The sequence below is a fragment of the Drosophila sulfurigaster genome, chromosome X (genome assembly GCF_023558435.1).
Source record: "Drosophila sulfurigaster albostrigata strain 15112-1811.04 chromosome X, ASM2355843v2, whole genome shotgun sequence".
NCBI lineage: Eukaryota > Metazoa > Arthropoda > Insecta > Diptera > Drosophilidae > Drosophila > Drosophila sulfurigaster.
The window spans coordinates 4,714,511-4,738,438 of NC_084885.1; the positions used below are offsets into that span (position 1 = coordinate 4,714,511).

At 39.1% G+C, this 23,928-nt stretch overlaps 1 protein-coding gene across 3 annotated transcripts in view; it reads right to left on the reverse strand.

Moving 5' to 3' along the window:
• The window catches only part of LOC133849271 (LIM/homeobox protein Lhx5), a 71,336-nt gene extending 48,842 nt beyond the window's left edge, over window positions 1-22,494 (reverse strand). Inside the window, exon 1 of one of the 3 annotated variants that reach the window (XM_062285219.1) lies at window positions 20,851-22,452. In XM_062285219.1, coding sequence (XP_062141203.1) covers window positions 20,851-20,893 — 43 coding nt within the window. In that variant the 5' untranslated portion in view covers window positions 20,894-22,452. Of the gene's footprint in view, window positions 1-20,850 lie in introns of all 3 variants that reach the window. The other 2 variants (XM_062285220.1, XM_062285221.1) reach the window with 2 other exon arrangements.
• Between the last annotated feature and the right edge of the window lie 1,434 nt (window positions 22,495-23,928).

The window sequence follows — 23,928 nt, forward strand, 5'->3', positions numbered from 1 at the left end:
TCGGCGCTCATTAAGCTTGCACACACACACACACACACACACACACACACACACACACACACATACACACACACACACAAGCTGAGCAAATGAGCAATTCTTGTCTGGGCGCAAACATTTGACGTGCACTGTACGCACACACACACACACCTCAATTTAGAAATGCACAAAATTTACAAATGCACAAAGAGTCACACTGAAATTTTGCATGTGTGCGTTGGGAATTTACACCTCTGCAGAACTTGAATAAATTTGCCAAACACACACAGAGAGAGAGAGAGAGAGAGAGAGGGGGTGGCTGCCCCCTCACACTCATTTGCACCTTTTTCAAATTGAGTGTCCGACTGAGTGGCATATTTGCGCACAAGTGAATAACTTTGAATTGTGAATGAATCAAGTTTTGAAGTTGAAGTTAATGTTGAAGCTCTTGTTGTTGTTGCTGCTGCTTCTTCAATCCACCCTGCGGCTAGTTGGGGCTGTGTGTGTGTGTGTGTGTGTGTGTGTGTTGTGGGCGTGGCGCACACCCCGATAAACTGCAACCGTATAATGATAGACGCCAAGCTTGGCCCGAGGGTTTGCTACCACTCGCCCGACCATAGTTCACAGTCACTCAGTCTGCCAGCTCCTCTCTCTCTCTCCCTCTCTCTTGCCCTCTCTTTCTCACTCTCTTTCGTTCGTTCGTTCGCATTCCACTCCCTACTTTAGTCAATCAGTCAATGGGCTAAAGGAAGCGCTCGTTGCTTTGGCCAAAATATAAAATGAGAAAAAAACAGACACACACACACACACTCAGAATAAAAGAGAAGAGGCAAAGCAGAGAAGTTGTTGCGCCCACGGGGCATATTTAAGGCTGTGACCGAAGCCAATATAACATATATAGTACATACATATATATTGTATGTATAGGCGGGGGCGTGGTCCAGCCTCAGTCTCAGCCTCAGCCTCAGCCTGAGTCTCAGCTTTAGCTTTAGCTTTAGCTTTGCAATTCAGGTAAAGACCTCTGTCCATCTGTCTGTCTCTGTGTGAAATTTATTTTCATTCAAAAAGTTTTGCACTTTATATGCTCAAGCAGCCGGAATGAGTCGAGTCGAGTCGAGTCTCGAGTTGAGTCTGCGGTCAATGGGAGGGGGGAAGAGGGAAGCTTCTTCTCTCATATGCTGACCAAAGAAAGCAGCAAAAAAAAAGGGCGAGCTTTGGCTAAGTTCAGAGCAGAACGGCAAGCGCATTAATAATGCTATTAAAGACAAGTTTCGCGTTGCGCATACGCCCCGAGTGACAGTAGTCGCAAAATGTGAACCAACTGACGAATAAATGAATGAATGGACAAATGATGGAATGAACAAGCTGACAAACTGACAGCCAGCCCCAAGTCGCCTTCTCTCAATTATAAATGAGCAACTGACACACTGATTGATTGACGAATTGACTCATTTTTGCACAACCAAAACCGAAACTGAAGCCGAAACCGAAGCGAGACGAGGCAAAGACTGAGGCTGAGGCTGAGACTCGCTCGCTCAGACCTCGCATATGTCAAAATTGACGGATGTTATCAATCATTTTGTGCCGCTGCAGACAATTTTTAATGAAGGTTATAGACGTTTATAGACAGACCGACAGCAGCCGCAGCCGCAGCCCCGGACACTAAAGTCTCAGACCGGGCATCAGGCTTTTGCAGTTCAGGTTAAACGGCTGTCTCTTCTCTCTGTCTCTGTCTCTCTCTCTCTCTACCTCTGCCTCTGCTTCTTCCATCTCTTCCTGCAAATTATTCTTATTCTTATTGTTGTTTATTATATATATGTTTTATTTTGGGGCGTCTTCGCTGGGCAAAGTTGTACTAAACGGCAGCTGCTACCTTAAGACAAACAAAAAAAAACGTAAAGCTTAAGCTTCGATAAACATTTTAAGAGCCACAACAAAAATTTAAGCAGCTTCCCAGCAAATTTAAATGCGCAGCTTTAACTAGTTTTAAACAGCTTTCAATTCGTTTGCAGGCAGCTTTTCACTTAATCGTAGCAGAGCTTAATAACACTTTAAGTGCATTGTTAAAGCACATGCTTGAAAGGCTAAAGCTTTTTCAATTATTGTAAGTTAAATTTGCAAACTTTTATGTTGGCTTTTATAAACTATTTACATTAAGTTTAGTTTAAATGCAGCTTTTAGCTTAATCATATCAGAGCTTGTATCGAGTAATAAGTGTAGAGCTTGTGTACTTAGTTAAAGCACATGATGGAAAGCTTCGAGCTTTTTTATATTTTAAGTTCAATTTGCAACTTTTATGTCAACTTTAAGCAAGTATTTACATAAAGCTTTTGGCTCAATCATAACAGAACTTGTATGGACAGTACTGAATAATATTTTTGTAAATATCTTAAATTAAATTCAAAGAGTTTATATAAAAGCATTTTCAGCCAGCTTTAATTAGCTTTAAGTTTTGCAATTCTTATTGTGTATCTCTCTCTTTCCGCTAGAGTATTTAATATTCGTTGCGCTTCTTCTATTTGCATCGCTGTCTCTCAGTTGTTGCTGCTGATGTCCAGTGTTGGCTTGCTTGTTGGTTGTTGGTTGTCGGTTGTCGCCTTTGTCGCTGCCTTCGTTGCTTCTGGCGCGTTTTTAAAACGCGACAAATTGTTGTTTGCAGACGCCGCCGCCGCCGCCGTCGTTGCAAGTTGTTGTTGCCGCTTAAGTGTCGCAATTTAAATATTGTTGAGTGCACTTTTGGCTACCGTTGGCCATTTATTTTGCGCTGAAATTTATGTAACGATGTGGAAAAATTGCCGCTACTGCAAACTGAGACGGAGACGGTGACGGAGACTGAGATGAAGGAAATGTGGAGGGCGAAGATTGCGACTCGGAGGGCAACAGCTCTAGGCAACTTTACTGTCAACACAGCAACAACATCAGCAGCAACAGCAGCAACAACAAATGAGCACAGTCTCGCTTGCCATATTTTTTTTTTATTTTGTGCTTGCTCTTTCTCTCGCTCTGTCTCTGTTGGCTGCAATCGCAATCGCAATCGCAGGTTCATGGATCTGTTTTGGCCACTGTGCGCAGCCATTGACCGCTGGCAAGGAGAACGAAGCACGTAGAAAGCATTTTGCACAACATTTTCCGCGCTCAACAAAGGCCAATAATTGTGTGTCCAGGCAACAGCAACAGCAACAGCAGCAGCAGCCAAGTCAGAGTCTGGTTCTGCCTTTGACTCTGACTCTGACTCTGACTCCCAGACCTAACTGCATTTATAATGCAACAGCAACAGCAACGGCAACGGCAACGGCAACAGCAGCTTCTTCATGGCTCGCTGGGCTGGGCTGGGCAACACCCAAAAGGCCAGCCCAAAACAGCAACAAAAAAACAATACGAAAACAAAGAGGAGGCAAACAACAACAACAACAACGAGCAAGGGGCAACCATGGATGGACGATAGCAGCCACAGCCACAGCCACAACCACAGCAACAGCAGAAGCAGCAACAGCAGCAGCAGCTGCCTGGCCAAAACAATATAAATATACAATAGCAACAACAACAACAACAACTTTTTGCTCAGTTGCCTCTCGCTGCGGACTGTGAAAAATTCATTCGACATCATCGCAAAAAAATCAGCTTCAACGTTTTTTTTTTCTGTGTGTTGCTGCAAGTTGGCCAAAAAGCACTTGTGCTGCCAGCTGCCAGCTTCCCTCTTCACCCTCTCTTCCCCTGCTCTCCTCTTTCTCTCGCTGCGCCATGTTGGTTACGCCTATAGTACATATAGAAATTCGCCCCCCCTTAGCCGCCCCCTGCCAATCAGTTGTGTCTATGAAACGTGACTAAAATGTTAAAGCCACAGCCGAGAAAGAAAATCCAAACCAACAGCAGCAGCTGAAGCCAAAGCCAAAGCCAAAGCTAAAGCTAAAGCAGCAGCCGTCGCTCAATCGAAATCATTTTTTCACTCGGTTTCTCATTTTGCCTCTTAAGCAAAACTCGACAGCAAAATCTTATGCAAAAATCCAAATGGAAATGCGGACAAAATGAAAGCAAAACACCAGCACGAAGAACAAAAAGCGAAAAACAAATCTACGGTTAGATGCGGCGTATGCGTAATGTCATTTCCCAGCCGCACATATTTCGTTTTGTTTTTTCCTTTTTCGTTTCTTGTTTTTACGGAATGCTAATGAGACTCAATGCGAAGAAGAAGAAGGATTAGCTGAAGCCGCAATACTTTTTTCGATTTGCATGAAAATGGGGCCAAGAGATCAAAACCTTCAGTTTTGAGAAGCGAAAAGAAGAGCAGCAAACAGAGGCGAAAGGATTGCCGAGCAGCTCTCAACACTTTTCTTTCACTTTTTTTGTGCATTTCACGGGCTGCTGACACCTCTTGCACAACAATTCTTTTCTGCCTGTCAGCAGCAGCGACTTTCCCAATTTTATATACTACAATACGTTAATAATCGGCCCACAGTTTGCAGCTATTTTTATTGCGATTCGCTGCGCCTGATTTGACATTTTGATTACATTCACCAGGCTGACTTTCAACCGCTAAAGCAAAAGGGAGCTAAATATGTAAATCGGAACACACATAAATGTAGTAGAAAAATCCATAAAATATATTAAATGTTGCGTTACGTGCTCAGGCGCAGGCTGAGGCCAAAGTTCGTCATTGTCGACAAGTTTTTTTTTTTTGGAATTTAATACGCTTGAAATATTAATACACAATACGGTATGAACTTAACACCCTTGCTCTAGTCATTCTCGCTCTGTGCTTTTTCTTCATCAGTTCAGTTCATCAGTTTTGCTCGCTCTCGAACTTGTTAACATTTTAATTACATAATTAGTTGCGATATTAGCGCAAAATATGGAATATTAATGAACTGTCAACGCTTCACAGCGTTGCCACAATATTTGGCATTAAACTCTCGACACTCAACACTCAACACTGGACTTTCATTTTCTTTTTGCCAGTTTGAGTCGCATATACGGGGCTACATTTTTGAATATGTTTTGCAATTTATTTAATTACCAGCTGATTACCAGACATCTTTTTGCCAAGTCACTTTTACATCAATCGATTGCCTAATGATAATATTTTTACTTTGAGTAATTTAATATAATTTTATGTAGTTCTAAATATTATGAAATTATAGCATCACAGAGCCTATAAGGTATATGTATATATTCTTTATCAGTGTTACCAGCCGAAATGTTGGTTGCGATCGGATTAAAGATGTGAAACTTATTTGGCTGACAATCTGGTATATTTTGCGTTCTATGGTATATTTTTAATGTATTACTATATCAATATACAAAATTTGGTATATTTTTAATGTAGTAGTATAGTAGTACATTAAATATAACATTCGGTATATTTTTAGTATTTTATCGGTATATTAATTTGGTATATTTTGAAATCAATACCGCACAGTTTTACTTTCATTAAAAATAAGCAGTATTACCAAATATAACATTTAGTATATTTTTAGTATTTTGCGGTATGTTTAGTATATTTAAAAAAATCAAATAAAATGTTTTGCTCTTATTCTTGAATTTAAATATTTCTTTATTTTTTACTTCGTCTGCTCCGAATAAATGGTAAAATCAATAAAGTTTTTCGTAAGTATTTCGTTGGCTAATAGTTCGTCAATATTTTGGGCCATTTAATGAATTGCTCTGACAGATTTCCTCTGCAAATTCGTTGGCAGCATTTTTTGATCGTCTCCCCCTTTGGTCGTTGTCGTTGTCGTTGGCGCAACTTTAAATGCGCTTCAGCCATTTTGGCCATGTAAATTTTATATTTATATTTTGCAACACACACAATCTGCTTGTTGTTGTTGCTGGTGTTGCTGTTGGTGCTTTTATTTTATGCGCACACAAGATACAAAATACGCCTCTTTTTCTGTAACTCATGCATATAAAGTATCTGCTAGATACACAAGCGCACAGAACGACATGAAAGTGGCTCTGCTTTGTTGATGTGTGAAGGCAGCCGAGTGGAGGGGGAGCAGCAGGAGGGGTAGGTGGACTGCAGTGTGTATGTGTGTGTGTGTGTGTGTGTGTGCCAGGCTGGATACACAGAAGCCATCGCCATCGTCGTCCCCATCGCGAAACTGTTTACTTTGCCATTATATTTCCAAAACCAAAACCAGAGGCGGCTACCCCACTTCCCCCTCCCTTACCTCTCCCTTCACCCTGCTGCCACTCCTTATACCACATTGAGTCCTGTGCCAAGCACAGCAAAACCAAAAAAAAAAAAATAAACGAGAGAGAGAAAAAAAGTAAAGTAAAGTAAAATGAAATAAAATAAAAGTATCTGCAGCTATCGCTGTTTGCCTATCAGTTGCCTTATATCTGGCCATGCCCATCCAACCGTCTTGCCACTGCCACTTGCCACTTGCCGCTTGCCACACCCCCCTTGTGGGCAGCTCAATGCACGAACAAGTTTGTTTTCTTCCTCCCATCGTTGCTGTTGTTGTTGCTTTGTATTAAAATTCATGTTGCGTTGCAAAATGCGAATGTGAGACAGCACAAGGGAAAGGCCGGCTAACAAAAGCGACAGAGAAAGAGAAGCGCATGGAGACGGAGAGATAGCAAGCAGAAGAGCAAGCGAGATGGGAACACAAGGAGATAGAAAGAGACACCAAGAGAGGGGAGAAGGAGTCTCGCTCACTCTCTCTCTCTCACACAGTTGCAAATTCTTTATTTGGCATTGAAGACGCTTTTGTTTTTCTGTCGTTTTTCTTTCGCTTTTCTTTTTGCCTGCCTGCCTGCCTGCCTGCCTGCTGGATATCATTTTCTCTCTAGAGAGGCTCAGCTCAGCAGGTTGCAAGTTTTCCTTTTTTGCGAAAATGTTGCGTCAAAAGCTGCTTATTGCTTGTGTGCTGCCTGATCAGCCAGTCAACATGGTCATTAACATTTCCATTTTCATTTCCATTGCCATCCACAGTCGAGTTTCTCATTCGCATTCGCATTCGCATTCACATGCTGATTCCTCATTCTCATTCTCATCTTCATAGTCATCAGTCTGGCAGCCATCGTCATCAACATTGTCGTCAGGACGCACAGATTTTTATTTTTCTTTCTGTCTTTTCTTTTTATAGGCTCCAGAGGTTTTTCCATATCAAACACACAGCCACTGACAAAGTGCGAGCGAGCGCGAACATTCGACCTCCAACTCCTGGCTTTTTTCTCTACTGTTTTTTTTGCTGTTGTTGTTTTGGGTGGTGCACAATACTCGGCTGACAATACTCGTGTCTCGCCACAGTTCGTGTCACATTCCTCCTCCTTCTCCTCCTCCTTCTCTGTGTTGTGTTTGTCAGCAGACAGATAGCCAATGATAAGCCTTAGCGTATGAGTGATGTGCTCCTGTCCTATCCTGTAGTCAACCGAACCAAACCGAACTGAACTCAACTGAACTGAACTGAACTGAACTCCACTCCACTCTGAACTGTGTGTGTTTGCCACCATCCACCCTGTTTTTATGTCAACCACCCCCAAAAGCAAACGCCCACTCAAACTCAAGCTTTCATTGTTTCTTTCATTCTTTGCAGCAAAAGTTTGATATATTGTATTGTATGTGTGTATTCTTTTTATGGCTGCTGCTCAAGATATGCCCAAATAGCCACAGAGCTGAGACCAAGCGACCTCTCACATGCCACTGACGAAAGTAAAGTTTATTTTCAGCATTTAGTGCAAGTCGAAGCAAGATTTACTTAAGTAAAGCGTAGCCTAATGAAGCAAGATTTCTTTTAGAAATTTCCATATAATTGTTGTGATATTCTAAGTAATGAATTTCTTACAAAGTTGTTAAATAAATTCTGTAGAAAATCTTGTTTCATTCAAGAACTATTCGGAAAATATTTAACCTAGGAACTGTGTTAAAATATTCGAAGCACTTGTTTACTATAAAAAAGAACTATTTAATCCATTCACTATTCATCAAAGTAATTTCAGAATATTACACAAATTTAAAAAAAAAAGTGTATAAAATAAAACTAGCTTAGACTAAACTTGAATTCATTAACCAAAGCCTCAATTTTACACAACTTTTATTAAGAAATTTGATAATTTATTCGAGAATTGTTTGATCTACGAAAAGTTTAATATTTGCATAACAAATTCCCATAAAAGTAATTTTTAAAATTGGAAAAAAATTTAAAGAAATTTGTAAAACAAATCCTGCTTAAACTAGATTTTAGATTAAGTAAAAATATAGAAAAAAACTTTAAATTTAATAAGGGTTATATTTGACCCACAAACTTGACATTTTTCTAAACGCAAATTAATGCGAAAGTCATTTTAGAAAATTAGGCAAAATTTTAAAGGAATAAAATAAAAACTTGCTTAAATTTACTTAACTTGATTAACGAATTATTAAAACCTAAACATTAGTAAAATAATGTTGATTACTTTAATAATTTTAAAGAAAATATTTTAACCTTAAAGTAGGCAAATTAATGCAAAAGTCATTTTAGAAAATTACCAAAATTTGTTGTGAAATCACCAAAAAACTTGCTTAGACTAGATTTAAATTCGTTAATCCTAAATTCTTTGCTTTAGTGTAAATTTGTTGAATAATTTGAAGGGAATTATTTTAGTGACTAAACAATTCTAAGTATTTTTCTAAGTTTAAATTCTTGCAAAAGTAATTTTAGAAATATATTAAGTAAGTTAATAATCATTGGCGTAAATTTAGCATTCAACAATTACGTATACTTAATGTTCTTCATAGGCAATTGCGTGTGTCGCGTTTTTCTTGAGCCATTGCCAATGATTTGGCAGTTGATTCGCACTCAAAATCCAGTTGAAACAATTCGCAATATTTGTGCAATGTCTGTGCCAAACAAAAAAATGAAAATACGCAGAATAAAAAGCAGAGCAGAGCAGAGCAGAGGAGAAAAGCCACAGCCGCAGACGCCAACCGACGGCTGACGTGTGAAACATGTGAAACGCGCGCACAACATGACCGTGTCTCCCCACCTGTCCCCCATACCCTCCTCAACACACACGCACACAGAGAGAGAGAGAGAGAGAGAGAGATGTCTGTCATCCCCTTTTGCCAGCTGCCTGTTGCAGGGTATTTTTGTGGTGCGACTGACGTTCGCTGACGTTGCTTGTTTATTTTGTTAATATCAATGGAGAACAGCCTATACCCTTTTATCAGAAAATACACACACACACACACGCACACACACACACACGTGTACACACTCGCACACTCTCTCAACTCTGAGGCTGCTGTGCAGCAGTTAACTGAGGCCAACATTTGATGTGGTCGCTTTGACATTGCCCAGCGGCTCAATCTATATATGTACATTTATGTGTGTATTGATGTGCAGATATATATATATAACATATATATATATATATATATATATATATATACTATATATGGCTAGGCCTTTGTATTGTGCTGTTGCTGTGGCAGCTTCATTGATTGATTTTAAATGCTTTTGGTGTTGGCGATTCATTTAAAATTTATGTATTTGTAAATTTGCATTTTTCAATATTTAATGTGGCAGACACTGCAGATGCCCACCCACACACCCCCTCCCTACACCACCTCCCCACTTCACCACCCCGCTTTCCACGCACGTCGCGCGCTGCTTTGCTCAGTGACTTTGGCAGCGTTTAATGCGATTAAAGGTTTAAAGTTGTGTGCCAAATAAAGCGTATGCTCGAGAGCAGTTATTTTTCGTTTGGTTCGAGGGGGATGGAGGGGGATGGCAACTGCAATTGCAACATGCCACAAATGCCACACACACACACACACACGCACACACACACACATGCTGCCGCACTTGCCACATGTGCTTGTAATTTACTTTGATTTGTTAACTGTTTGCAGTTGATTTTCTTGGTAACATAATATTATGCATATATTCTAATTATTATGCAAAGTTTTCACTTCCTCCTCTTCCTCTCTCTCTCTCTCTCTCTCTCTCCGTCTCTCTCTATCGTTCTCTTGGTTTGTCTTTGTCATCTGCGCTTTGACTATCAATGTCTTTTAATTGGTTTTCACATTAATTTTGCAAATTTATTGCTTTAACCTACCCCCTACCCCCCTTCAGACCATCTGTCCGTGTGTCCTGCTGCCCTTAAACCCTCCCCCTACCACTCGCACAATCATTGCACCACAGAGCTGTGTGTGTTGCACCGTTTGCAATGCAATTAATAATAAACAACATGTGGAAATTTGTTATGTGATTTTGACAGCAAATGATATTTCAAATGAAAATGCTCTCCACTTCACTCTACAAATATACATATATGAGATATATATATGTACACATATACCAAGTATTTCTCCCCTCTGGTTGACCTCAAAACTTTGGCCAAGTTTTATCACAAGCAGAAGCAGAAGCAGAAGGAGGCGGACCATTAGCTTCATAAGCTGCCGCATAGTCAGTGATAAGCGCAATTTATGCGCTGCTCCGATTTCAGCATTCGCTTTGCTGACTTTCGCCCAAAGTTAAACAGGAAAAAGAATGTTGTGGAAATGTTGGGGAAATACTGTAAAAGAGCACCAAATTTCTTATCGCCCATCGCCTGGGTTCAGTCGAGCGATTTTGTGACAAAGCATTAACCTTGAATGCGACTGCACGTAGCTCAAAAAAGAAAACCCGAACTGAACCCAAACAGGGGCACATTCTTTTTTGGGGTGGCAAAGTCAACTGAAGCGCACGCTTATCGCGACAACAGCATCAGCATCAGCAACAGCAACAGCAACAGCAGCAACAGCAATAGCAACATCAGCGACAGCAACTCGCTCTGTAAATCTTCCCCTGGCAGCGATAAAGCCCGCAAAATGTTGTGCATCCGTTAACTGGTCCCAGGCGAGAGGTCTCGGATTTCACAATTCTGATTTACAGATTTACCGATTTGCAGATTTCCGATTAGCCAATCTATTCGAAACATTTGCGCCCCCCTCTATCCCTCTATATACAGTCTATGTTGCATAAGCACTCTTCATTATGCTGCAAAACTGTTCGAGGTTTATTGTTGTTGACTCTCTTTCTCTTTTCTGCCCTTTGCTCGTTTACTGCTTTTCCGAGGCAGAATCTATTCTTATCAAATGCTTTGAATATAGACTACGAACTTGTGAAGTCGCCCTTATTACAAATGTCAGATGTAGCAAACAAATTTTACAGTTTATTCTCTTCTGAATTGTTGACTATAATATAACAAATATTGTTTAGAATAATTCAAATTTATATAGGTAATGAAATAACCTAAAAAATTTGGTATGTTTTGATATAGTACTTATCAATATACCAAATATAGCCGTTGGTATTTGGCATAATTGAAAATTAATACCGCAGTGATTTAGTTTTATTCAAAATGGGAAGCGAGTATCTCACTTAGTCGAGTGTACTCGAATTGTTGAATATAATATTAAAAATTTTATTTACAAAAAATTAAAATTTATGTATCTAAGATCTGAAGTATTTTCTTTTTAATTTGAATTATGGTTTACGAAATAATTCCAAAGGAAACTGTGAGGTATTTTAAATTGAAGCTGGAAATATTCGAAAAGCGATTCTCGATTTTGTAATATCAATTGTCTAAAAACTTAAGTTGCTTCTAACCATAATATTATGTTGTTCTAGAAATTATTTTTAAACTACACTTACTATTATTATTATTTTGTACAACATTCACATGTATTTCGATATATTTAGAATAATAGCATTGAATGAAGATTTTACATATCTTTTTTTATAATAACTATTTTCTTAATGAATATTTCATATTCCATAGAAACACAACATTATAAAATTCACTATGGAACTCAATGATATAATTAATGTTAATTAAAAATTTTGAAATATTTTCAAATTTAACCAAATTTTATAATATTTTGAACAATTATTATATACATATATATTGAAAAATTGATTTTGGAACCCAACTCGGAACAGTTCTGAATAGCTTGCCCAATTATGATCGCCTTGAAGCAAAAAGCTCTAACCAAAAGCTTTCACTGTCGTTTGGTTCGGTTCGGTTGCGGTAAAGCTTTGCTACCTTGGCATTTAGCTTTGAGTGCGGTTCGGATTGGATCGGTTCCGTTTCGTTTCGTTCCATTCCGTTCCGATTGGTTCGCAAAGAAAGAGACAGAGCGAGAGCGAGAGAGAGAGAGAGAGAGAGAGAGCGATAGTAACGATTCGTTGCGCTGCAATTCGATTCGGTTCGTTGCCAAACAAATTTCACATATTCGCTCCTCTTAAAGTGACGGCGGCGGCGATTGCCGCCCGCTGCTTCTTCTTTATTTTCATATACATCTACATTCATGTATTTTGTTGTTGTTTGCGCTGCGTTTTGATGTTTTGCCGCAAATGGTTTGCCAACAACAACAACAGCAACAACAACAGCAAGACACGTGTATGCGCGCGATTTTGATTAATTAATTTGCATATGAGCATTAAAAAGTAAAAACGTGCCTTAAGTTGTTTGCTGCTGATGGTGCTGATGATGTGAAGGCGCCGGCCAGGCAACATGTTGCTGCTGACACGCCGGCAACATGTTGTCGTTGTCGTTGTCGTTTGTTGTCGTCGTTGTTCTCGTTGTCGCTGTCGTTGTCGTTTGGGCGAACAGAGGGCAATAGCTATAAATACCATTTGCCGGTGAGTTTATAATGCAGCCATAATCAAATTAATAAACGCACAATAAAAACGCATAACAAATTGCCGCTCATTGAGATCGAAGCGGCAAACAAAAGGCAACTTCTCTTCACGGCAACAAAAAGAGATGCAGACAGAGTAAGAGCGAGAGAGAGAGAGCGAACTAGGGTGAAGGTGTTGCCGCTGCACGTTGCGATCGACAACAACAACAACAGCAACAGCGATCGCAGCGACAGCAGCAACATTACACGCATCATTATGTTGAGCGTTTTTCGGTTATTGATGATATGAGCCATGAGCCCGCGGTTCACAGAGACGCCCGCACCGTCTGCAACGCTTCACTTGCAACAGCGGATTGCCCAAACACACGCACACACACACACACACATACACTCAGTTGATGCGTGTGTGGGAGCAAAGGAGAAAGAAAGACATTCGTATTGAACTCGGTGCAGGCGACAAAAAGTTACGCAATAATTTATGTTTCATTTTTTTAAAGTGAGCAAACTAGATATATCATTTTATGAAATGTCAAATTTTAAATATGAAACTTCATTATTATATTATTTTTATTATATTATAAAGTTACGCTATAATTTGTGTTTCATTTTTGAAATTGAGCAAACTAGAAATATCAATTTCTTTGAAATGTAATACAAATTATCAATTTCAAATTTTAAATATGAAACCTTACTGGGTACTGAGCATTTGCTTTAAAAAAGTAATTAACGCATAGAGCATTAAAGCGATTTAACAATTTTAGAAGAACAGCAAAATAAACAAGTTTTCTAACTCTACAGTTGAGTGTGCTCGACTGAAAGATACTCGCTACCCATTTTAAATAAAACTGTTTTGCTTTTATTTAAAATGGGTAGCAGTATTAATTTTAAAATATACCAAAATAACATACCAGAAAAATACTAAATATACGCCAACATTTATATTTGGTATATTTGGATAGTTACTGTATTCAAAATATACCATAAAGTGCAAAATATACTAGATTGTCAGCCAAAGCAACTAAGACCCCGTAGTACATAAAAATCAGTTTGAATTGGTTGAAGTCCTCTTTTTAATTTTACTTTATTGAATAGTAAAAAAACATAATGATTCAATTTAAAAATTATAAAAACTTCAATTTTCAAATTGCAGCTAATTCTTATAGAAGAATTTCGTCTGCAGATTAATATATTTTTATACAATTTTATAGAAAGACACACAGAAGATTGAATGAAGATCCTTCTACTTGAATGTAGAGCAATCAAAGAAAAAAAAAAAACATTTTACATTCATTTTTTTATAAAAGAGAATCATTGCAAGATAAGAATTTCAATTTTGGATTTTTGTATAGGAAAGAAATCTGATTCTAAAGAAGAAATATATTTTGAAAAGATTTTTTTTTGGGATACACACAGAAGATTGAATGAAGATCCTTCTACTTGAATGTAGAACAATTAAAGCACAAATAAAAATGTAATTAACATTCGATATTACAAGATAAGAATTTCAATTTATGGGAAAGAGAACTGTAATTATCTTTGGTCAACGATTATAGATTGCATATGTGGCAATCGACAAATTTGTGAGGTGGCTGCTGCTGTTGATGGTTGCTGTTATTGCTGTGACTGCGACTGCGAGTTTGTATGTGTGTGTGTGTGTGTGTGTGTGACTGTATCTGTATCTGTAAATGTATCTGTGGTTGTGGCTGCTGTCAGAGCAGTCGGAGCACTCGGAACTAATCGCATTTAGCTGCGGTCATCTGCGGCGCGATCGTTTTTCTTGCGCCGCGTTGGTTCCAGCCGAACGAGCAGAGCCCGAAAAGACATCTCTTTGCCTGTTTTTTTTTTTTTTGAGCGCGGTCCTGACTTCGACTTGGACATTGGGTTAAAGGTCATTACCACAACTCCCCAACCCTCAGACCCCAAAACTCCTCTCGACTGAGCTGAGCTAAGCTGCTGCGTGAGAGCACGTCAAGTGGCTCAATTGGAAACTCGCTACAAATTGTTGCTCGTTTTTATTGGTTGTGTTTTTTTTCTGTTTCTGTTTCGTTGTGTTGTGTTTTTTTGTGTTTTATGACTTGTTGTTGTCTGTTGTTCTCTGCTTTGCGAATCTCTTTTGGTTATAAATCAATTCCTGAGGCTTCAGCTACCGTTTTGAGGCGGAAGAGTTTCACAACCAGCAGCAACAGCAACAGCAGCAACAACAATTGTAAATAAATACAAATAAAAATAAATAATGCTGGAAATAAATGCTCACTAGTAAGTTCTAATTAAACAATTATTTTTATTTCAGCTCAACTAATTTCTATACTATTTTTTAGTTTTTCATTGGACAAGTGTACAACAACCTGTTGCCTGTTGTTGTTGTTGTTATTGTTGTTGCTGCCGGGGCAGTAAATCAAGCCAAAAAGGCGATAAGCTACACAAATGAATTGTGGGCCAAACCGAAATGGTCACAGACAACAACAACAACAACAAAAGTAAAAATAAAACTAAAATAAAAGCAACAACAAAAAAAGCGCAATAGAACCTGTTGATGATGTTGAAAGCCCCCGCCTAAAAACAAAATAAAAAAAAAAAAAAAGTAAAATAAACCCCGCGGAGCGAGTGAGAATTGTTGCCTAGTGAATCCATTTCGTGGACTTTCCGCTGAAAACTGTCTGCGCTTTTATTTCATTTCTGTTTCTGTTTCAGTTTCAGTTTAGAGTAGTTTTTTTTTTTTTTGCGTTGCTTTGCTTTGCTGCAAAAGTCGCTGTCGAAGTCAAAGTCGAGAGCTCGAGAGCTCGAGTTGCTTGCACTGAAATTTATGGCGTATAAATTATCTCACACGTTGACTATTGACAGCTTTAAAATAATCGTAAAACGGCAAAGAAATCATAAAAGAGCCAACAGAGCACTGAAACCAGAACACAACAACAACAACAACAACACCAACAACAGCCATTCAATGTGAATTACTATTTCAGCTTCAAGCTAAACTGCTAAGCAAAAAGCAACACAAAACTAAAACTAAAAAAAAGCGAAAAAAAAGACAGGCGACGACGTCGGCCCCAAAGCGTCGTCCTATGTGGCCAAAGTCGTGGCATAGGCCAGGCCAACTAAGGGTCCCCCCTATGCCCCCTCGCTACTCATCAACTCTGAATGCCGCCTGCACAAAGTTGGAAAAGTTCCCAACAGTTGGGGGCCCCATAACTTGCATATCAGGGCTGCGAGACAGCGAGACAGGTCAAAAGATATATTCAATTCCTGACAAACGGGCCACAAATAACATTTCGTGGCCCAAAAGCTTGAAGCTTCTCAATAGTTTTCACTCAAAGACACAGATCGGTAGCTTTTGGCTACCCAATAATAACTCGTCAATGATTTATTCACTTATTTACTTACTCCACCGAGAGCGTTGATCAATCAAACAAGTTTCATAAAATAAACAGTTTTCGAATCGAATCGAATCAAGTTACGAGACAAAAAAACACAAATCGAACTGAATCAATCATCATAAAGATTTTGTTTAGTGACAAAATATTTGTAAAACAAATCGATTTCAATTTTTTGCATTTGGTTCAAAGAGCTCGTATTTGTTTGCATAAAGAATATGGCAAGCAAATAGTAAACAAACATTTTTGGGAATTTCATCGAAATTTTGTTTCGAATTTCAAATGTATTTAGAAAGTAAAGTGCAAGATTGTTCTCAAAATGGATTTTGAATTCTGTATGAATTAAGTTGTTATTATTTTTACTGCAAATCTCTGTTCGATATCATATTGAGTTATTAGCTTTATTATAAACATATTTAAAAAATTTATACAAAAAATGAATAATTATTTTTCATAAGAACTTTGTGATATATTTTTTTGTATATTTTGCACTGTATAGTATGTTTTTAACGTAATACTATACCAATATACCAAATATAAATAATGGTATATTTTTAGTATTTTTCACACAATTTTGGTATATTTTTAGAATGTGTTTTTATTGAAAGGTAGATTTCTTAGATTTCTTACTTGGTATTTTTTATAACATGAGTAAATTAAATAATAATTAATCATAAGAAATTTATGGTATATTTATGTATATTTTGCAGCCCATGGTATATTTTGAACGCAATACTATACCAATATATCAAATATAGATAATGGTATATTTTTAGTATTTTTGGTATATTTTTAGAGTGTGTTTTTATAGAAAATGAGAAGCAGGAATCTTAGATTTCTTACTTGGTACGCAATACTATATCAATATATCAAATGTAGATGTTGGTATATTGTTAGTATATTTGGCATATTTTTAGAATGCGTTTTTATTGAAAATGTGTAGCAGGTATCTTAGATTTCTTACTTGATATTTTTTTATAACACGAATAAATAAAATAAAAACTATTTTTCATAAGAATTTGTGCGCAAAAGTTGTAAAATTGTAAATTTCCAAATTTTGTAGATATACTGAACTATAAGAACTATTTGTCTTCCATCAAGGAAACCAACATTAAGAATTCATAGTTGTAGATACTTTTTTATTGCCAATTACTTTTCTCACTAATGCTAAGGATTTGCTTAATTACACTTTAAATTGCGATCCTCGTTGGAAACTTTCTAAATCTTTCCCACAGCTGTAATTCCTCTATTGTTCAGTTGTAATTTTTTATTTGGCCACCCAGAGGTAAGAGTTTTTGGTTTGTTGGGAATTGCAGTTTGAGGGTGGGGGAGGGGTCAAAAGGGAGAGAAAAGAGGAGATCTTTTGTTTTGCTGCTGTAATGTTGGAGTTTTGCATCTCAACGGCTCATTATGCTGGCTAATTTATAGTTGGAGCCACGCCCATTGTGGCCATCTAACAAACGTTGGACCCTCGGGCGTATTTAGTAATTCTTCAGGCTAAACGCGGCAGCGGCTGCCGGCTACGCTTTTTGCTCAATAAATCAATGGAGCTGAGCGCAAAAAAGCAAAACAAAAAAAAAAAAAGCCATAGAACTGACTTTCAGCATTCGCTTTTTGTCTATTCTACAAGCAATAGTTGCTGCTGTTCATGTTGCTGCTGCTGTTGCTGTTGCTGATGTTGCTCGTAAAGCGACTTGAGCAACTGTTGACCGTAAAAATGATGAAGAAAATGGCGCATAAAAAATGTTGACGTACTTGGAAGCGCATTGACTTGAGGCCGCAAATATTGTTGCATGTGCCTTGTGGCAGCTTTTGAAGCTTCCAGGCAGTTGCAGTTGCAGTTGCACACTCGCCACTCTCATCATCATCATCATCATCATGGTCATCATCATCGTTGTCGTGATCATCATCAGCACTTTGAGCAGAGCTCAGGACAGTCATAAATGTTGATGAACAGCAGGCGAACTTTGTTAAAGGCGTTGCTGCGCTTTTGTTGCTGCTGCTGCTGTTGCTGCTGCTGTTGCTGCTGCTGCTGTGCAACGGCAACAACAAAATTGAAAAGATGCAACCGCAAGATACAACAACAAAAAGTACTATACAAAAATTGACGAGAAATACAGGCTGCAAATGTTTTATGACTTTTGGCTGCGCTTTGTTCTATGTGCCACCTCCTGATGCCCCTTGCATGCCACATGCCCCGCACAGTGCTGGGCGAGCCCATGCCGTTGACAGCTTTGACTTTTGACTTCTGGGACCCCGGTGGCACGCCCCCTTCAACAGCCTACACATTGCTGCAACGCCTGTCCGAGCTGAGCTCGAAATTTATGAGTCGTCAGCTGCCAAGTTGCCAACTTGCAAGTCGGCAGTTGCAAGCTGTCCAGGCTGCTGCTGCTCTTGCTGCTGCAACTTGCAACGGACAGCGTGCAACGGGCAACTGGCAACTGGCAACTGGCAAGTTGCAAGTTGCAAGTCGGCAGTTTTATGGGCCGCTTTGAGTCCCATTTGCTGAAGTGCATGCACAAATCAGCAGGTTAACAAATTTGTTGACGCAATTTGTTGGCCATTTGGCCAAAAGCAGATCCCGTCAAGGAGACGCAGCCAAAAGGGTTGTAGAAATTGGAGCAGAGCGTGAGAGAGAAGGGTAGAGAGAGAGAGAGAGAGAGGGGAGAGAAAAGGGAGCTGCCGTCAACTGGGCAACAAAATCAAAAGTTTTTGGCTGCGTTTTTTTTGCTGTTGTTGTGTTTTGTTTTTTTGGCTGACATTAAACAGTCAGCAAAAGTGAAAATTTGACATGAGAGCAAATGAAATAAAACAAAAGCAAAGCAGTCAAACAAACTGCAACAACAACAGCAACAACAACAACAACAACAGAGAACAACAAGAAAAGTTTTGACAAGTCGAAGCAAACTTTTTGCCAGGCGAACACAAAAACTTGCAAAGCGCACAAAATGGGCGCAAAAGGAAAAAGACAGAAAGCCAGCAGAAGAATGAGAGACAGAGAGAGAAAGAGAGAGAGAGAGAGAGAGAGAGAGAGTAGAGTAGAGTGAACTCTGTTAGGGTTGGTGGGAGGTAAAAAGGAGGATGAGGGGGCGTGGCAGGGTGACTGCTGCGACCCTGCAGCAAGTTCAAAAGTGCAAAACTTTACTTCATGCTTTAGCCCAAAGTAGACAAACTTTGCGCAAAATTTTGTCCGCTCTGGACTTAACCCATGCCTCCCCCATTCCTCCCGTCTCCTCCTTCTCCTCATTCTATTCCATCTGCTGTTCGACTGAAGCAACAATTTGCAAGCATTTGCACAAATGCAGTTCAACGCATATTCTACTGGACTAGGCCTAAAGTCAACTGAAAAAAGTATTTAAAATATATTTCTCTTCAGAGCGATACAGAAAACTTTAAGCGTGAATTTAAATCACAAGTTTTTGATGGATATCTTTATGGGAAAACTATTCGAAACAGATCTTTGATTTAAAGCAATAAGTAACTACATGGAATATTATGATTATTATTATTATTTTGTCCATGAAATGTCTACTTTTAATTAATTTTGTATTATACAAAAATTGAACAGATATTTAGTAATTTTTGAAGTTTACAAATTTAATGGAAAAATGTATACCACAAATACATCTATCGCTTAGATAAAATAAAATGAATAGTGACATGTCACTATAAAACAAAATTAATTTTGGAAAAAGATCTCATTCCTAGTTAGGTTTATTTTTTTATTGTTCACTGTAGAACATTTGGTTTAACATGTTAAATACTTTAATATCTTAAGTCTTCAACTGTATTCAATAAAATGAAATAAAGAAAACATTAAGCTCTTCCACTTTATTAAAGGATACAGAAGAGATGGAAGTATTTATATCATAAATTTGCTATTATAAATTACGTTAACCTTATTCCTTTCATTTAAAATGATTGCCACCAATGTTAAGTAGCTAATACATATTATTTTTTAAAATAATAATTTTCTGTACACAACAAAATGAATTCAACATTTTAGCCACATAGCTAAGAAGTTTTTTTTAGGATTTGAATTCAAGACAAAAGTTTCTTTTTAGATTTGAGACGAGCGTCAAAGAAAATTTCTTTTCAAATTTAAAAACGTAGCTTGACAAAAAACAATATATTCAATTTTATCATTTTAGCAGCATACCTAAGAAGATTTTTTAGGATCTGCAGAAACTTTCATTTCTTTTTGTTGATTTGAGAGGATCGACAACGAGAAATTCTTTTTGGAATTTGAAAATTCAGCTTTATAAAAAAACCGTAAAATAATTGATTATTTTAGCAACATATGTAACTAAAGAGTTTTATTTTAGAATTTGAATTCAATATCTGATAACGAAAACTTCTTTCTTGATTTGAGAGGATCGACTAAGATAATTTCTTTTGTATAATTTAAAAATTCAGCTTGCTAAAAACAGCAAAAAAAAGAGATTTTTTTTAGTATTTGAATTCAATATCTGACAACGAAAACTTCTTTCTAGATTTGAAAGGATCGACTAAGATAATTTCTCCTTAGAGTGTTTGAAAATTCAGCTTGATAAAAAAAGCATTTTCATAAAAAAGATCGACACAGATCTGGAGAAATCCGCTCATCAGAAATTCTTTACAAGTAACATATGTAACTAAAGAGTTTTGTTTTTAGAATTTGACTTCAATATCTGACAACGAAAACTTCTTTCTAGATTTGAGAGGATCGACTAAGATAATTTCTTTTAGACTTTGCAAATTCAGCTTGATAAAAAAAGCATTTTCTTAAAAAAGATCGACACCGATCTGGATAAATCCGCTCATCAAAAATACTTGACAAGTTCAGAGTAGATTTGTGAACTGTGATTGCTGATCGCAGCTTAAAAGGGGGAAGAAGAGGGAGGGACTCACCTATATTGTGCTGATTTGTGTGCAGGACAGCGCCGAATGCCATTAGATCCTTGACGGGAGGTGCTCGGCTACCGAGGGCGGCAAAACCGTCGCCCAGAAATGACGCCAGCGCGACAGCCCTGAGGGGCGCTTTGGATGCCTCGGTGAGAATTTTGTTGTCGAATATTTCGTAGCTGGGGGGCGAGATGATAATCGTCGCGGCGATGATGATAACGCAGCTGCTGATGACGTTGTTGTCCTGCCTTGGCGATGACGATGATTATGATGGCGATATCGATAACGATGACGATGGCGATGGCGATGATAATTCGCACACACACACACGCACACTTACGCACTCACGTGCTCTCACACACAAACACACACTCACACACGCAAAGCACAGGCAAGTAAAACAGTGTGAGCGAGACAGAGGCAGCAGGAGCTAAAGAGATGTGTTTCGTTTTTTTTTTTGGGTGCAACGGGGTGGGGGAAAGAAGGGCAGAGAATGAGATGGATATGAAGAGATGTGGAGCACGTGTGTTGTTGTTGTTGTTGCTGTGTCGTTTGCCGGCGGCAAAACACGCGACAGCTTCGTCTTCTTCTTTTGCTTGTGCTTGTGCTTTCGCTTCTGTTTCTGTTTCTGTTTCTGCTTCTCCTTCTCCTTCTGGTTCTTCAACTGCTTTGTCTGCTTCAACTTTACTTTGTATTTGATTTGAATTTGTCGTTTGTTGTTGTTGTTGTTGTTATTATTTGTTTGACAGGTGTGTGAACTTTTTTGTGCATTTGTTGTTAACTTGTACTGCTTCTTCTTCTACTTCAACTACTATACTTCGTTTGCGTTTAATCCACTCGAAGAGAGCTTTATTTCATTGCTTTTCTTTTGCTTTGGCTTTTGCATTGATTTACTTTGCTTTCTTTTCTTTTATTTTTTTAGTATTGCATGTCGTATTCCTCGGCTAGAGCAAAACTCACTTGAAAAAAACTTTGGCAACAAATTCGTTGTGTGCTCCCAAAAAAATTCGAAACGCGAAACGCGACAAACAAATTCAGGAATTATTCCCCACACACACTCCAAATTTGCAATAGAGAATGGAGGAAGATGGCGGAGGACGCGCAACGCGACGGCGGTCGATCGGTGAAACGGGTGAACGGGTTAGCGGGTGGCAACGGGTAGCAACGGGTTAGCGGTTTTATCAGCTGTTCGGTTCGTGTTCTCAAAGGAAACGTTTTGTTAATGCGTTTTATTAAGCGCTTTATTTTGGTTTCGTTACGCTAACGCTTACGGATTTTTGTTATTGACAACGTCTTTCGGAATGACGACGATGAAACAGTGTAACAGAGTAACAGTAACGGTAACGGTAACGTCAACGTGAACGTGAACGGCAAAATATCGTATCGATGTCTGTGTTGTTGATAACGATAACGGGCCGCAACATGCGAGCGCACCACGCGAACGTCAAACAAAAACTGAAAACGGCGACGGCAGCAGCAATATCAACGAAGCGACCAGGCACACACACGACGACGACGACGACAGCGACGACGGCGACAGCGACTGCGACGACAGCGACTGCGACGGGCAGAGCGAGCGCGAACGAATGGCAAGGCAAAGGCGAAACACACAGCCAAGCACAAACTGAACCGGTACACACGAAATACGAGAGACACGAGTTCCCGATACCTGATGCTGCCTGCTGTCGCCTCGCTCACTGCTGCTGCTGCTACGGCTGCTGCTGCTGCTGAGGTTGCTGCTGGCGTCTGGCCTACCCCTTAGCATTGTACGAATCGCATGCGCGCTCACTCACACACTCGCACTCACATCCATACAGCGTCGCAGCGTTGCGCTGCTCAATGGCAAACACAAAAATTTCCCCTTCGCATGCACATGGCGTGCGTCAGAGCGAGACAACTAGCTGACGGCCGTTGTTTTGTGTGTTGTGCTGCAAAAATAGCAATGGAGTCTGTTGCTGACATTTGTCGCAGTCATCGGTTGCGGCGACAGTTGCCGTTGTCGTTGTTGGTGTTGCTGTCGTTGTTGGTGTTGCTGTTGCTATTGTTGTTGCTATTGCCGCTGCTGGCGTCGACGTCGTCGTAGTCGTCGTCGTTTGCGGTTAGAAGGGGGCGTTGCTAAGCAACTGGTTTCGGTTTCGGTTTCATGGCAGAGGCGTTCGCATATTGCTGCTGTTGCTGCTGCAGAGAGGATGCGCAGCAGCAGCTGTAGTTTTATACTGTTCTTGTTGTTGTTGCTGCTGTTGTTGTTGTTGTTATTGCTGCCGCCGTTGCTGTCGCTGTCGCTGCTGGTTGGGGCAGAAAGTTTGTCGAACCAATGGCATTTTTCAAAGTGACATTTGGCGCTTTTGCTCTTGTTGTTACAGTCACGTTCACAGCCCTGTCTCTCTGTCTGCCTGTATGTGTGTAGCATGTGTGCGTCTCTCTGTGTGTGTGTGTGTGTTTGTGTGTGTGCGTTGCCTTGCCAAGGTAAAATGTCAAATGCTTTTGCACTGTCAACTGTTGGTCGCAACTTTTCTTTTTGTTTTCTCAGCCTCTTGTCGTTGTCGTTGTTGTTGTTGTTGTATTTTGGTACTGTTTTTTTTTTCCTTTTGTGTTCGAAGCTTTTTAAAGCGCAAGTTTAAGCAAAGCATGACAACAACTACAACGACAAGAACAACAACTATTACAATAACAATTGCTGCCGCTGCCAGCGTCTTGTCGTTAGCGTTGTCAAAGGCAGCAGTAGCAACGGCAAAAAAATTCAACGCCCCTTTGGCGTTTTAACGCATTCGAGCAAAGAAAAAAAAAATAAGAAGTGAAGAGGCAACAAAAAAAAAAAAAAAAAAAAAAACAAGACAGCTTCTAACGTGTATTTGTGTGTGTGAGAGAGTGTATATGTGTGTGTGTACATTTTGTATTCCGGCAGCGTTCGCATTTCGCATTCAACGTGACATGGTAATAAGCCAAAGATCAAGCGCAATAAAAATGAGTAAAAAAAAACACCAAAAAAATACTCAAACACACACACACACACACACGTGCAGAGAGAACAACACGAAAAGCTGCAAAAAATGCCAAACTTCAAATAGGGAAGAAGAAGCAGCA